The sequence below is a fragment of the Mercurialis annua genome, linkage group LG5, assembly GCF_937616625.2.
Source record: "Mercurialis annua linkage group LG5, ddMerAnnu1.2, whole genome shotgun sequence".
NCBI classification, from domain to species: domain Eukaryota; kingdom Viridiplantae; phylum Streptophyta; class Magnoliopsida; order Malpighiales; family Euphorbiaceae; genus Mercurialis; species Mercurialis annua.
The window spans coordinates 47101793-47118109 of NC_065574.1; the positions used below are offsets into that span (position 1 = coordinate 47101793).

Sequence of the window (16317 nt, forward strand, 5' to 3'; positions counted from 1 at the left end):
GAAGCATGGGAAAGGTTTAAGCTGCTCTTGACTCAATGCCCTAATCACCAAGTGCCAGAAAATTTGCTGACTCAGTTTTTCTATGATGGCCTAAACGTTACTTGTCAAACGCTAGTTGACACAGCTTCTGGAGGTTATTATGGAGATACTACAGATGCAGATCTCATGAAAATCTATGAGAAGTTAGCAATGAATTCAAGGCAGAAGGCAATCAGAGGAAAAATGGCAGAAGTATATGAAATCAATTCTCATTCTGATCTGTCAGCACAAATGGTTGATTTAACCAAGCAAGTCAAGATGCTTGTGGACAGAGATACTTCTAATCAAGAGTCATGTGCCTTTTGTGGGATGTTTGGACACAATGCAAATGTGTGCGCAAACGTTGGATCTACACCACCAAACTGTGAGGAAGCAAATTTTATGGGAGCCTTCCAGGGGAGACAAGTCAAGAATGATCCTTTCTCAAACACTTATAATCCTGGATGGCGCAACCACCCAAATTTGTCATGGAGGGATCAAGGAGCGAATAAGCAAGCACCACCTCCGAGATTTCAATAGCAGAATAATCCAGACAGGAAACCTTCGGCGGAAGAGATGTTATCTCAGTTTTTAGCGACTCAAGATACCACTATTAAGAAGATGGATGCGAAAATTGACCAGTTGGCACAGTCAAGTCAAGCATCAATTCACAAATTAGAGTTGCAGCTGGGCTAATTGGCACGAACTGCAGCTGAACGTGAACAAGGCAAACTCCCTAGTAATACTGAGAATAATCCAAGAGAGGGGGTTATGGCCATTAGTCTAAGGAGCGGAACTCAGGTGGGAGATGGAAGCAAAGGCAGGAAAGTAATTGAGATTGTCGACGACGGAGACAACAAGGAAGAGAGTGAGCACAATGCAAAGCAAGGGAATGATCTTGATAAGGAAGTGGTGGCTGATCCTTCAGTCACCTTATGTTCCACCTATTCCATATCCACAAAGTCTTAAGAAGAAAACTACTAACAATAATTTTCAGCACTTTCTTAATGCCTTTAAAAAGATTGAGCTTAACATTCCTATTTTACAGGCCCTTGCTAAGATGCCTTCCTATGCCAAGTTCTTAAAAGAACTAGTTTCCAACAAGAGCAAGCTAGAGGAGTACGCCACTGTAGCTTTAACCGAAGAATGTAGTGCCATACTTCAAAAGAAGCTACCACATAAACTTAAGGACCCATGGAGTTTTTCTATCCCTTGTGTTATTAGTGATACTACTATCTCTAAATGTTTGTGTGATCTTGGTGCTAGTGTGAATATTATGCCTGCATCCCTTTATAAGAAACTTGGTATAAAAGAAATGAAACCCACGACTGTGTCTCTACAATTGGTTGATCGATTAATTAAATACCATTTAGGCATTGTAGAAGACTTATTTGTGCAAGTGGGGAAGTTTTATTTTCCTGCATATTTTCTTGTCTTAGAAATAGAGGATGAAAATGATTTATTTATGATTTTAGGTAGACCATTTTTAGCTACATGAGGTGTGTTGATTGATGCTGTTAATGGTAAGCTTACCTTTAGGATGGGGAGTGAAAAAGAAGAATTTAATATTCTTAAAGCCATGAAACACCCATCATTTGATGATTCTTGTTTTAATGTCGATATTATTGACCATGTTGTTTCACATATTGTTGAACAGGAATCGTTCAAGGAGCCATTAGAAGCATATCAATGAGTCTAGCTAAAGACGTTAAACAAAACGCTAATTGGGAGGCAACCCAATATTTTCTTTTGCAATTTTATTTTCTTTATCTTTTGTTTAATGATTGTCGTTGTTTAGTTATTTTTTTTGCAGTGTCGTAGCGGGTTACAATACTCTTTCTCCTTTTATTTAGTGGCAGCAATACATCAGTAGCATAAAGGAACTCTCGCAGTTAATACGTCACAAGTCAGGGGAGTTTTATGTTTTCTAATTGCTTGCATTTATTTTCATTTATTCTGCATCTTGAGGGCAATCTGTGAATTAATTGTGGGGGAAGAGTCAATTTGGCATTATGCTTTTGTTTGATTTTTAAGATAGTTTTTAGCTTGTCCTTCAAATTGTTTTTAGTTGTACGTTCTTTGATGAGTCGATTACCCTTAAATTATCACTAGAGTCAAGTGATCAATTATCACTTATTGAATTGTTTTGCAATTACCAACTTAGGTTATCTTTGATTAATAGCTAGTGCGATGGTTTAATGACTTGAAATTGTTGTTTTTATTGAAATTGGTTGATTTCTAAAACTTTATTTAACTAACGAACCTTTGTAAATCTCTTAGACTCTAATCTGAATCGAAAATAGATGAGAATGAGTGTTGGTATGAATTTAGTTGCTTCAAAAAGGTGAGATGGAGCGTAAAACGCACTCACCAGAAAACCATTGATTTTGAATCACTCGGACATAAAAGGAATTGCTATTCCGCTGATTTTGACCTAGGAACATAAATGTTTAGACTTTTATTGGTCAAAGTTATGAATAGGGCTATTAGCCACTTGAAATTGTGATTTAGCAAAGTTCACAAATGATATTTGAGTTTTTTACATGGTTTACTTTTGGTGGAAAAAGCTAGATGACATTTCAAGTAGATGGAGTGTTCAATTCAAAAGAAAATAAGAGTGGGATGGAGCGTAAAACGCACCCAAAACGCACCCACTAAAGAGATGGAGCGTAAAACGCACTCAAAGAAAAAAATAAAGCAATCAACTTTCTTCATGCTCCTACTTATAATTATTCGATTTTGGTTCGTATTTTAGTCCATTAGATTTGCTTAGTTTAATCATTTGAATAAATGAAGGTTTGAGATTGGACTTGAGTTTCTTGGGTCATATAATCATCGTATGTAGTGAATGATTTTCGTTCAAAATTTGGTTGGTGTTGATTAACTTTTCTTTAAGTGATTTTTGATTACTAAATCTCTTGATATGATTCATGGGTGTATTGATGCATTATAATACGGGCTGAATTCAGTTTGCTTGAAGACAAGCAAAAGCTCAAGTGTGGGGGAATTTGATAAACCATAGTTTTACGTATTTTGTTGAGAATATTGTGATTTAATTGTTATGAGATTATGTAAATTATGGTTTGATTATTGCCCTGATTCGTGGAATTTGCTAACTTTCTTTAGGATTAAGCAAATGCGTAATAAAGAGCCGAATGGACCGAAGATTGCAACAAAATTTGCTATTTCGGAGTCGACCTTATCTTCAGCCGGACCTGCCCAGTAGAAAAGGTTGGAGGTAAGGTCAACGACCTTACCTCTGGCCGGACCTGCCCAGTAGAAAAGGCTGGAGGTAAGGTCCACCTTCTGCCAGCATTTTTTAGTCAACCGGACCTCCGGCTTTACCTACCCAGTAGAACCAGTCAGTAGGTCCGGTCAAGAGCGAAAATCAGTCCGTTTTTTAAAGTTTTTTTCCTTTAAACTTGGGAACTATAAAAGGTAATAAGAAGAGCTGACCGAGGGTTCGATTTTTACACAACTCAGAGACCTTTCAGCAGCTACAAGGAGGAAAAGACCGAATTGAAGATTGAAACAAGGATTCTTGAAGATTGAAGGAAGAAATCAACTGACAATTGATCTAACCTGAAATTTAAAGAGTTTTTCCTTATTCTCTTCTCAATGAACTCTTTTAATTCTGTTTTTACTTTTCAATCTCAGATTATGTGTAGCTAAACTTTTACATTAAAGTTAGGGATGTAGTTTAATTGTGGGATTCATTGTTATTTTATGGATTGAAGTTTTATATTAGCAAGAGATTGTTTCATATCGTGTTTTAGTAATTAATTCTCGTGTTCATCGTTGTTTGATTGTTTGGCCATCAATTGAAGTTTATCTAGAATTTATGTGAAGTATTGAGAGATGAAACATCAATTCTGATCTAGAATTAATTCGCATAACTATCGTAGGATAGAGATATACCTACGGATTTGTGTATGACATATAGGTTGTAATCCTTCATCATTCGATTAAATTAGAGTTTGGATTGAGAAATTGAACTCACTTTAATTGAATAGGCTTTCTTGATTTGAGAGAATACTAAAGCACTTTTGAATATCGTCATTGAATCACATCAATTCCATAGATGACAATGTATCTTATGATTAAGTGAAATCCCGAAACTCTAGTGTTCTTCGCCATTTATTTATCTTCACATCTTAATTTCTGTCGTTCTATTTACTTTAATTAATTAGCTTAAACAAATTCAATTCAAATTTATAATTCTCTTAGTTATAATTAATACAAATAATAGTTGATTCGTTATCTCTTTGGATACGACCTTATTTGCTACGATTACATTATATATACTTGCAGGAGTTGCATTTTTAACTATCATAAGGCTTTTTCACTCTTGTACTACATAGTTTTTTTTTTATTGAAGATTGTGTTTTAAATGCTTTGTTTACTGAATAGGTTTTGTAAAAGCTTAATCAATTTCTCACTGATCCTTTGATCGGTAGTATAAAAGCTTAATCAATTTTTCATATTTGCACATCTAAAGATCTCAAAATTAGTGTATCTGCAGTTGGTGCCCTTTAAAATCTTTTACTATCCCAAATCCCTGATGCGATGCTATAAAGTTGTTTACAGCCCAACTTGTTTCTGTAGGATTAAAATGATATAATATTTGTGATAAATTTAACAATTTCAGTTGCACCTCATCCCGTATTCATTTCCTTAGTGTGATTTGTTTTTCTGATATTTTTATAATGTGTCAAACCAATCTATAAGATTCTATAAATGGAAGAAATGTTCTACCAAAATTTAAAAGCAAATTAATTTACAGATATTTTGTTAAATCAAAAGGCTATATATTAATATAAGAGTTAATGTTACCATATATCATTAATATTTTGGTCTAATGCCTCGAAAAAATTCGACTTTTTAATCTTTTTTCGATCCTATTCTGATGTTGGAAACTGGTTAATGTTACCCTATTTTGTATTTTTATGTTTCAATTATACTCCGAAATATAAAATTGACGTTTTCTTTTGTTTGGAAAAATTAAAAAACGTTCTTCATGTCTAGCATACATTAATTGTATATGCTGAAAATTTATTTAGAATTAGTTAAATTAATTAAAAAATTAAATTAGTTTTAATCTGATTATGGTTTTTAGTTAGTTTTAAAAATAAAAGACTTATTTGTAATTATTTGAGTAGAAATAAATTTAATTTTATCTTTAAACTTAGTTAATTAAATAATTTCATCATTTAAATAAAAATTTATGAAAAATTAAAAAAAAATAGGATACAATAGAAACGAGAAAATGCAAAATAGGGTAAAATTGACCAGTTTTCAACGTCAGGGTAGAATTAAAAAAGGGCTAAAAGGTCGGAGTGTTTTGAGGTATTAAGTTTAATATTTTTGGTGTTTTTTTCTTTCAATTTAAGTGTAATCTATAAAACGTCTCATCCTGCATCCGCACATTCCCAATCTTTTCATGTTGTAGCTGATTTCTGGCTATTAATCACCTGTGACCCCCTAACCTTTGAGAGTGTGTACACAAAACCCCCTGATGTTTAAAAACGGGAACAAAACCCTCTGATATTTGTGTGGCGCGCACAAAACTCCCTAAACTCCAAATATGACCAAAATACTCCTGACGCCGTCTTTTTCAGTCAGCTGTTAGTTTTTAAAAAAAATTGACGGCGCCACATCAGCTGACACGTCAGAAAAATACCTTAAAAATTCAAAACACCCAAAATATCCCTAATTTAATTTAGAAAAAAAGACAAAATGAGAACAAATCAACCCAATCTAATCTAAACCATTTGATTAACCACAACAACCAGCCCAACCACCATCCCAACCCAACCACCGCCGGAAATTTTTTTCAGTCATCTTCTCCAAATGAATGATGACCGGAAAATTATCCGGTCATCCCTAAGTTGCGGGTTTGTTCTTGAAACATTTTGTATTCACTCTCAGCATCAAAATCTAGTGTTAAGAGATCACCTGCAGAAGTGAAAGTTCTTTGAATATTTTCATGAACAGCAAACACAGCTTCTTCAAGTAATTTCTTGGAACAATTACATTCTGCCCTTCCTGAACAGAATCCCAGTAAACTTCAAGACCTTATCTGAGAAAAGAACCGACACTAAGCTTATTATTAGCATTAATCTATGAAGCTACTACCTTAAAGAAATCAATTAGTTCATGATTTTCACTAGATTGAACAAATTTACCTTGAGCAAAATCCATGAGATTCTTGAAAAGATTCAAAATGGAGTCACCAAGAGACGGGTTAAGCTCGAACCCACCTTCAGCTACGGTTCTTGATTCCTCTAAAAACCCATCCATACACTCCCACGGCTGGTCAGACTCTAAATAATTGATTTCATTAGCAATTTTATGAACTGGATTGTCGCCAATGCCGTGGATCCACGTAGCGCCCATCTCTGTTCTGTCGCCGCCGAATTCCGACGTGTTGATTCTGTCGGCGAGGATCTGTTCCAAGAACAAACCCATAGCTTGGGGATGACCGGAAAATTTTCCGGTCATCTTTCAATCGGAGAAGATGATTGGAAAATTTTCCGGCGGTGGTTGGATGGGGATGGTTTGGATTTGAACGGGAATTGGATTTTGGATTGAGTTTTTTGATTTAATCAGATATTATATTTAAGGGTAGTCTGGGTATTTTTAAATTTTTGTTTTTTGATGACGTGTCAACTGATACATGGTGCTGTCAATTTTTTTAGACAGCCGCCAAAAAAAAACGGCGCCATAGGTATTTTCGTTCATAAGGGTCGTGAAAACCGCCGCCACAAAATCAGGAGGTTTTTGTGCCCGTTTTTAATTATTAGGGGATTTTATACTCCTACATGGGTGATTAATAGCCCTGATTTCTGGCAATTCGACTCCTACATGGCCAAATAGAGCGCTGAACTAAAACTTGAAAAGATTGAAAAATACCGAAAAAGTGGGGATGCTGAGACATTTTGTAGACCGTGTTTGATGAATATCATCATAATATAGAAATCCTTATACAATAGTTGGACAAATTGCTTTGCTAAATTTGTAGTGGACATAATGAAAGAAAATCGGTTAGCATATGATGATCTTTTTGTGGTTGAACCGATCGGCACATCTGGAGATTTGATCAATGTTGGGGTTCAGTGGAAGAAATTCAGGATATTGTTATGTCTGCTTGGAAGTTGGATGTTCCAGGAACTGCAAATAGCAAATTCACAGATTCAAACAAATATGCAATGGCCGTATATTAAGGGTTTAGAAGCAAAACTTGTTCAAGCTCGGATTCAGGAGGAAGCATACTGGGCTCAAAAATCAAGAATATCATGGCTTACATGGGGAGATCAGAATACAAGTTTTTTCCATTCAAAAACTAAACAACGTCGCAGCCGTAATATAATTTCAGCATTACAAGATGCAGCAGGTCATTGGCATACAAAGGAATCGGAGCTGGCTACGCTTATTACCAAATATTTTGAGGATCTCTATCAGACGTCCTTTCCTTCGAACATAGAACAGGTTCTTTCATCATTTCCTTCTCAAGTTACTTCTAATATGAATAGATCCTTGATTGCTCCTATTGAGATATTGGAAATTAAAAATGTTGTTTTTTCATTACATCCATACAAATCCCCGGGATCAGATGGTTTCACTGCATTTTTCTATCAACGTTACTGGGATATTGTTGGGCCTTCTATTACTTCGGCAGTTCAGGATTTCTTCAATTCTGGAAGGTTATTAAAGAGTTTCAATCATACATCTATCACTCTTATACCAAAAATCCCTACTCCTCTTTGTGTTTCTGATTTACGACCTATTAGTCTATGTTCTATCTTTTATAAAATAATTTCAAAATTATCACCAATAGACTAAAAAGGTTGTTACCCACACTGCTTCCAGAAACATAGAATGCCTTTATTAAGGGTCGATCTATTACGGATAATATTCTGGTGGTTCATGAATTGTTTCATTATATGCAACATCAGAAGTCAAAAAGGAATCCTTATATGGCATTAAAATTAGACATCAGCAAAGCTTACGACCGACTTGAGTGGAAATATATAGAAGCCATCCTTTATCGCTGGGGTTTTGATATCGTTTTTGTTAAATGGGTAATGGAATGCATCACCACTGTGTCTTATTCGTTTACTCTGAATGGTAATTCCTACGGCTTTATTCAACCATCGCGAGGCATTCGTCAAGGAGATCCACTGTCTCCACTGCTATTTGTTCTATGTGCTCAGGGATTATCTTTCATGCTTCACAATGCAGTTGCAGGTGGTGCTCTAAATGGCTTACAAATTAACAGGTTTTGCCCTATTATTTCTCACTTGTTCTTTGCTGATGATGTTATCCTTTTCAACCGGGTATCATTAGGTTATGCCAATAATATTCTGCAGATTCTCAATAATTATGCAACTGCTAGTGGTCAAATGATTAATTATGAGAAATCTTCAGTATATTTTGGTAAAAATGTGGATTTATTATTGCAACAATCTATTCTATCCTTATTACATATGGCTCCTATGGATACATCCAAGCCGTATTTAGGACTTTGCCCGGTGTTTTATCGATCTAAAACGTCTACATTTGCTTCAGTACTCGCAAAGATCAAATCAAAATTGATGGGTTGGCAAGAAAATTTTCTATCGATGAGTGGGAAAGAAATTCTTTTAAAGGCAGTGGTTTATGCAATTCCCATTTATTATATGTCTTGTTTCAAGTTGCCGGTTACATTATGCAAACAGATTAATTAGCTGATTGCTAATTTCTGGTGGGGTTCAAATAAAGATAGCTTCAAATACCACTGGTTATCTTGGGATAAACTTTGTGTCAGTAAATGGTGTGGAGGATTAGGTTTTAAGGATTTGTTATTGTTTAATCAATCTCTTCTTGCAAAACAAATATGGCGAATAATGAACAATCCTAAGGGATTATTATATTGACTATTGCAGGGTCGGTATTTTCATACTACAACTATTTTAGAGGCTACTTTACACCATAATTCTTCATAGGGCTGGAGAAGTCTTTATTTTGGTTTGGAGCTGCTTAAACCGGGTGTTATGTGGCAAATTAATTCTGGTATGCATCTAAATCCTCTTTCTAGTCCTTGGTTACCTGATATTTGTGATTCACTCCCTAGGTTAAATCAAGGTGTTCAAAAGGAAGAGGTTCCAAATTTCATTTCTGGCCTTCTTACTCTTTCTAAATCAAATTGGAATGAAGCTTTGATAAAGCATTTATTTATACCAGCACATGTTCAGAGTATATTGTCATTGCCCGTTCCATATTGTGATCAGCCAGATAGATTAATTTGGAAGCATCATATATCTGGTAATTACACTTCCAAATCAGGTTATTTTCAGGCATCTAAAGTTATTCATCCTCCCATTTCTATTGTGACACTGCAATATTCCAAATTTGATTGGCAAAATCTCTGGTTGTTAAATATATATCCTCGTATTAAGGTTTTTCTCTGGCGAGCTCCTCATGAGGCTTTACCAATTGGGGATCAATTATTTCCGCGGTGTCATATTACTCTTAAATGTGTTCATTGTGGAGGTATGGAATCAATTACCCATCTATTGTTTCTTTGTCCATTTGCTCTAAGAGTATGGTTTGCTTCTCCTTTGGGGTTATGTCCGTTGAGATTACCAATCCTGCCATTTCATCTGTTTTGGCGTGAGATTACGGCTATATTGATAACTCAGGATCCATCAAAGTCATCTTTACAAATCTGCTGTTTTATTTGCTGGTTTATTTGGAAGAGCAGAAATAAGTTGTTATTTGAACAAAAACATCAATCTGAGTTGCATTATGCATAATGCTTTGGATGCCTATTATGAATATACAGGTATTATTCGAGACCATATGCTTGCTCATTCAAACTTAACTAATGCAACAATTCAAACAGATTGGATTCCTCCGATGGAAGGGGTCATTAAAGTTAATTATGATGCAGCTACGTCTCGCGATCATCATTGTGGTTTTGTGGCTTCTATTGCAAGGGATTCAGATGGAGTGGTTATTGGTAGGTTTCATACTTATTTCAGACATATATGGGATCCCGGTATTTTGGAGTTATTGGCACTGAGGGAGTCTCTGAATTGGGCTGCATCTCGTTCATGGCATTATGTTATAATGGAAGGTGACGCACTGCAAGTCTCACAGGTTATTAATTCACGCAAAATTATTGATTATCGTACTTGGGGGATTTGTCAAGATGTATGGTGTTTACAGAATAAGTTTGCTCAATGTTTAGTTCAATATGTTAGTCGACAGTTTAATGGCTTGACGCACGACTTGGCTGCTAAAGTTAAGCGTTGCTATATACAGGCCTTGTAATTTTACTGTTGTTTGGTTTTCGTTTTATTCTATCTAATCTACTGATCTTTTGGCAAAAAAAATTATATTATTTTTATTAAGTAATTAAAATACTTGAATATAAAAATATTTATATTATTTTTAATATCTATTTAATTAATTAAGTAAACCTTAATCATCTATATATTTTTAATGAATTTTATTTTCTAATCAAACAAAAATACACCATCAAATTTCCAAAAAGTGGTATATAAAAATAAATCAAGCAAAAAAAAATTTGCCTTTTCTGTCCCATCTAAAAAAGTTGACATTTACATTTCTCTTAAAAAATATAGTTAAATTTTTTAGCATAATATTTGCATGTAATTATTTATTCTAATGGTTAAGAGTATATCTCTTCCATTCTAAATTGATATGCAATGTTATTATTTTGAGTTAATATTTCCGTATATCATCATTTTTATCTTTTTTTAATTTAAGTACAATCTACAAAATGTTTCACCAACGTCCTCATTTTTTTAAAACTTTTCATTCTCAATGCTGTTTTGGCAGTTGGACATGCTATTAGTGACATAGCGCTCCGTTTGGCAATGTAAGAATCAAATTACCAAAAACCGGCATTGAAATATAGCATGAAAAAGCTGGGAAAGTCTAAATGCAGGGTGAAACGTTTTGTAAACTGAGCTTAAATTGAAAGAAGAAAACGCTAAAAATGGTGATATATGGTAACATTAACCCTTAATGTAAAAATATTAAATTTAAGGCGTAATCACCAAAACAATCCTCACCTTTTAGCCCCTTTTCAGTTGCACCCTAACGTTGTAATTTTATCAGTTGCACCCTAATTCGCACCTTTGGGTTTCAATTTCACCCTGAAAATCAAATTGGACTTTTTGTCACTCGGGAAAAATTCATAAAAACCATATAAAGTAGTCGTTTGAATTCTTTTCCACATAAAAAGTTTGAAATGGATGATCTATTTTAACTTTTTTCAAATGAAAAAGAGATCAATTTAGTACTTGAGGGTGAAATTGAAAAACAAAGGTGCGAATTAGGGTGCAACTGACAAAATTGCAACGTCAGGGTGCATTTGAAAAGGGGCTAAAAGGTGGGGTTTTTTTTTGGTGATTAAGCCTTAAATTTAATAACATAAAAAAATAAGGAAAAAGTTGAAAAGTATCAGACTTATGTAAAATAATACCAAATATACGGCTGATTTTTTTTGGGATTAACACTTACATTTCTAAATTAATTACAGTAACACGTGATTTATTTAAAAAAAATTAGGACAATATATAAATTTTAAAAAGGAGTATTTGCAAATCAGATCCCACAATATCACTTTTATAGCGATTTAATTCTAACGTTTAAAACGCTACGAAACAAATTCTAACCTTTACTTTTTTTATAATTTATAGCCTCAATTCGATTTCCGACCTTTTTATGCCAACGTGGACTGCCGAAGAGCCATGTCATGGCTAGCATGGCATTACCCTAAAACGCACCGTTTTGATGGAAATGTTCATCAAATGAAACAGCACCGGTTTGAATCAAACCCTTAACAAACCCTTGAAATTCTAAGAGTTTATTATAATTTTGGTGTGTGAACTTGTTTAAAAATAACAAAATAGTGTTTAAATAAAATTTGATTGCAAGTTAGTGTATAAACTTGTTAAAAAGTTACGAAATTGTGTATTTAGCAGGCCACCATCAGGTTGCAGGTTACCAACCAGATTTTTAATTATAAAAAAAAGGCAAGTTGGTTTCCATGGTGCGCTTCAATATAGTCCATATTGTAAATTAAGAAGAAAATAAATTTCTGAAATAGTATAATTAACACTGTTAATTAAATTAGGCTTAATTAAGCTAGTTTAATGGATAGTCCAGCCGAGAATTCAGACTCTAGTAATCCATTTGGATTGACTTTGCTACACAACGTGTAAAGTGAAGCACACCAACTCCTTGAACATTTTCACGCAAAAGGAATTTGAGGTGATTCGACAGAAGAAAGATCTACTTTAACAAATGAAATAGGAAAACTGATAAATGAAAATTAGATGCAATTGAAACGGAAAAATGTTTGAAAAAGGTAAAAGGACCAATAACTGAAAAAAAAATACTTCAATTAAGAAAACAGAAAATTGCTCCTTTTATTGCAGATCTTGCAACTAAAGCAGCCAACATGAATAATAATAATTTGGCACAAGATCTTAGTCCTTAGTTTTGGTAGAAGAAGCTCCTCTGCATATAGATTACAGAACTTTTAATGAGATAGTCTCTACAAAAAGAACTATGTATAAACCAAATGATAGGATAAAAGAAAAATTTGTCCTACAGATAACCCTTAGAGACCGGTAATTACCGCAGTGACATTTCTCAACTTATATTGTGAAAAACATGCGTCCGAAAAAATAGATGAGTGAATTACTATAATTAGATTTACAGTCAATTAAAGCAGCCAACATGAATAATAATAATTTGACACAAGATCTGAGAGAATCCTTAAGTTTGGTAGAAGAAGTTCCTCTGCGTATAGATGACATAACTTTTAATGAGCTAGTCTCTACAAAAATAACAATGTACAAATCTAATTATCCACATATGACAAAAGAAGAATTTGTACTTAGGGATAACCCTTTGAGACCGGTAATTAGCCCGACGGCATTTCTCAACTTATATTGTGAAAAATATGCGTCCGAAAAAATAGATAAGTGGATTAGTACTATGATTAGATTGAAAGTCAAATCAGGTGATCACATTCTGGAAGGTGCCTACGAATAGTGCAAAGCCACCATGGTTGGCAATGCTCAAAAATACTGGGAATCATTAATAGCTCACACTCCAATAAAAAATGAAATTGATAAAGAAGTGTTTGCAGATGGAGTGGTAGCTATGGTGGTAGACGCCTTGAAAAGATAATTTTTTGGATTTTGGTTGTCAATAGAGTCATTAGAAAAAGACAATCCTTAACGACTTTAAAGAAACTACAAATTTGTGACATGTGTTATTTTGATAATTTTGTTTGTGAATTTCAAAAATATAATTATAATATACACTTAGCAGCCTAAAAATAAATTAAGTAAAAAAAATATATGCCTTTTATGTCCCATCTAAAAAAATTGATATTTACATTTCTCTTAAAAAGTTTGAGGCTTAATTCCTTAAAAAAACCCCACCTTGTACTTTTTCTTCGTTTATACCCTCACCTTGTAAAAACACAATTTGTACCCAATTTTGGGTTTTTATGTTTCATCCCTACCCAAAAACATTAAATTGTACTCTTTTTATTTGGAAAAGAGTTTAAAACATTCTTTTTTTTATTTTAAAATATACAAATAAATCCTTAAACTTAAAAAATAATCAAATACATCCAAATAATTAATTAATTTTTTTAATTTTATAAAATTAATAAAAAAATTAAAAAAAAATTATTATTATTTTTAATTTTTTTGTCGGAAATATTTTTTAAAAAAATTAAAAAAAAAATTAATAACATTAATATCTATTTTTGTACTTTTTAAAGAAGATTGTATTTTTGTACTATTAATAACATTAATATCTATTTATTATATAAGTTAAAAATGAAGGATTGTTTTAAACTCTTTTTCAAATGAAAAAAGCACAATTTAATACTTTTGGGTAGAGATGAAACATAAAATCTCAAAATTGGGTACAAATAGTGTTTTTACAAGGTCATATAAATGAAAAACAACATACAAGGTGGGGTTTTTTAAGGAATTAAGCCAAAGTTTAATTAAATTTTTTAGCATAATATTTGCATCTAATTAGTTATTCTAATGGTTAAGCGTATGTCTCATCCGTACTAAATTGATACGCAATGTCATTATTTTGGGTTAATGTTTTCCTATATCACCATTTTATCAATTTTTTTAATATAAGCACAATCTACAAAATGTCTCACTAGCGTCCTCACTTTCTTTTTCATTCTCAATGTTGTTTTGGGAGTTGGGCATGATGTCAATGACATAGCGCTCTGTTTGGCCACGTAAGAATCAAATTGCCAAAAACCGGCATTGAAATATAGCGTGAAAAAGTTGGGAAAGTCGAAATGCAGGATGAAACGTTTTGTAAATTGTGCTTAAATTGAAAGAAAAAAAATGCTAAAAATGGTGATATATGGTAACATTAATCCTTGATATAAAAATATTAAATTTAATAACATAAAAAATAAGGGAAAAGTTGAAAAGTATCTGATTTTGTTAAAATAATACCAAATCTACGACTTTTTTTTTTGGGATTAACACTTATATTTCTAAATTAATTACAGTAACACGTGATTTGTTTAAAAAAATTGGAACCATACATAAATTAAAAAATAGGGTATTTGTAAAACAAATCTCATAATATCATTTTTATAGCAATTTAATTCTAACGTTTAAAACGTTTCGAAACGATTTCTAACCTTTATATTTTTTATAATTTGTAGCCTCAGTTCGATTTCTGGCCTTTTCTTGCCAACATGGACTGCCGAAGAGCCATGTCATGGCTAGCGAGGCATTACCCTTAAACGCACCATTTTTATGGAAATCTTCATAAAATGAAACGGCCCCTGAGCATGTCAACATTATTTACCACTTTCCAAAAACATTCCAAATCAAATAATAACCGGCTAAAGGACTAATCACATAAATTAGCCCAATAATGCAATTTCAACCCATCATTTAGACATCGTAGGACAAATACGAAAAAGTAGTAACGGGTGTATAATTTTTTCAAGATCACCTAATAAAATCAATCAATCAAACGTTTACATCCGTTTTAGGCTTTGTGCATGTAATTAATCTAGACCAGGCATAATTATGTTGTTTGCTAGAAACCTATAAGGTTAGATGTATACCTAAGAGTACTTGCTACTTGCCTCAAATGCTAGTCCAGATAGTCATATGCGGGTCAAACCAGTTTACACGTTTTCATACATGTTTATCTATAACTTTCATATCCTGTGAACTGTATATACTGTTGAGATGAGATGAATGCGTCCAATAAATAAAGCCGGTAACAGATAAGCCACGCAAGAGTTTCGGGAAAGTCCACGAATCCTAGTCTTTGATTCGATGCACGATAATCTTACCGGAGGCGAGTAAAGTTATTTAGTCGGTTAAAAGGCATTTCCTAGTTGAACTAGGTGGCGACTACATTCTTCAAAATATTTCCAGTTTGAGAAGTCAGCCATAAGTCTTGGGCGAGCGTCCCCCGAACCCCGCTCCGCGCACAATGGTGCTTAAAATTTTCAATTTTTACAAATTAACATATAAATTTTTTAAATTAATTTAAAAACTTTATTTATTTTATTAGTAGTTGTCACGACCCAAATTATTGAGTCGAGACCGGCGCTAGGGAATGGGAGTGGTAGCTCCAAAACCCGTAGCAAGCCTAAAACCACTAATAAATTTTTGCATTTAAAAGTATAATACTGTATATAAAACATTTTCAGAAAACTCTTTTAAATAATATAATTATAGATATTAAAATATCATATCAGAGTTTACATTAAAATGAATCATTTGAAGTCAATTCACAAATCTGCTATTGACTCCTATTGACTACTGCAGCTCTAGGACCTCATACTTGTGCAAGTCCAACGACTTCTGGCACAATGAATATGGTTTGTCTGATCCGACTTCTACTACCTGCAAACATCAGAGTGAGGGGTCAGTATTTGGGAAAATACTGAGTGAGTATGCAAATTATTAACGGTATTATTAAATTTATAACATCGCATACTCAGAATATAATTCATGGCTTTTCATTTCATAACTATCGTACTTAACCTCATCCTCCTGACATCGATAGCTAAGCCAACCGATGTATCCTGCATGCCTGACATCGATAGCGAAGCCAACCGATGTATCCTATATGCCTGACATCGATAGCGAAGCCAACCGATGTATCTCATACGTCTGACATCGATAGCGAAGCCAACCGATGTATCTGATATGTCTGACATCGATAGCAAAGCCAACCGATGTATCTGATTCAATTCAC

General features: G+C 33.5%; 3 protein-coding genes across 3 annotated transcripts; 2 read left to right on the top strand and 1 right to left on the bottom strand.

Moving 5' to 3' along the window:
• Positions 1–639: 639 nt before the first annotated feature.
• On the top strand, positions 640–1711 carry LOC126681965 (uncharacterized). Its single transcript, XM_050377520.1, has 4 exons — positions 640–673; positions 731–945; positions 1067–1425; positions 1558–1711. The coding sequence occupies exons 1-4, from the start codon at positions 640–642 to the stop codon at positions 1709–1711; spliced, it is 762 nt and encodes a 253-aa protein (XP_050233477.1).
• A 3591-nt stretch (positions 1712–5302) lies between these two features.
• On the bottom strand, positions 5303–6610 carry LOC126682938 (probable polyamine oxidase 5). The gene is made up of 2 exons (XM_050378714.2): positions 6204–6610; positions 5303–6097 (listed from the first exon to the last, which is right to left on the bottom strand). The coding sequence occupies exons 1-2, from the start codon at positions 6517–6519 to the stop codon at positions 6048–6050; spliced, it is 366 nt and encodes a 121-aa protein (XP_050234671.1). The 5' UTR covers positions 6520–6610; the 3' UTR covers positions 5303–6047.
• A 2440-nt stretch (positions 6611–9050) lies between these two features.
• LOC126681967 (uncharacterized) lies at positions 9051–10332 on the top strand. The gene is made up of 2 exons (XM_050377521.1): positions 9051–9604; positions 9699–10332. The coding sequence occupies exons 1-2, from the start codon at positions 9051–9053 to the stop codon at positions 10330–10332; spliced, it is 1188 nt and encodes a 395-aa protein (XP_050233478.1).
• The last annotated feature ends 5985 nt before the right edge of the window (positions 10333–16317 follow it).

What these genes read in the sequence shown, in the direction of transcription:
- LOC126681965 (XM_050377520.1), top strand. Translation starts at nt 640, where the DNA reads ATGGATGCGAAAATTGACCAGTTGGCACAGTCAA. An exon ending in TGACCAGTTGGCACAGTCAA is followed by an intron (nt 674 to 730) that starts GTCAAGCATCAA and finishes CACGAACTGCAG; the next exon opens with CTGAACGTGAACAAGGCAAA. An exon ending in AAGTGGTGGCTGATCCTTCA is followed by an intron (nt 946 to 1,066) that starts GTCACCTTATGT and finishes CCTATTTTACAG; the next exon opens with GCCCTTGCTAAGATGCCTTC.
- LOC126682938 (XM_050378714.2), bottom strand. Translation starts at nt 6,519, where the DNA reads ATGACCGGAAAATTTTCCGGTCATCCCCAAGCTATGGGTTTGTTCTTG. An exon ending in TCTCATGGATTTTGCTCAAG is followed by an intron (nt 6,098 to 6,203) that starts GTAAATTTGTTC and finishes TTCTTTTCTCAG; the next exon opens with ATAAGGTCTTGAAGTTTACT.
- LOC126681967 (XM_050377521.1), top strand. Translation starts at nt 9,051, where the DNA reads ATGTGGCAAATTAATTCTGGTATGCATCTAAATCCTCTTTCTAGTCCT. An exon ending in CCATTTGCTCTAAGAGTATG is followed by an intron (nt 9,605 to 9,698) that starts GTTTGCTTCTCC and finishes TTGATAACTCAG; the next exon opens with GATCCATCAAAGTCATCTTT.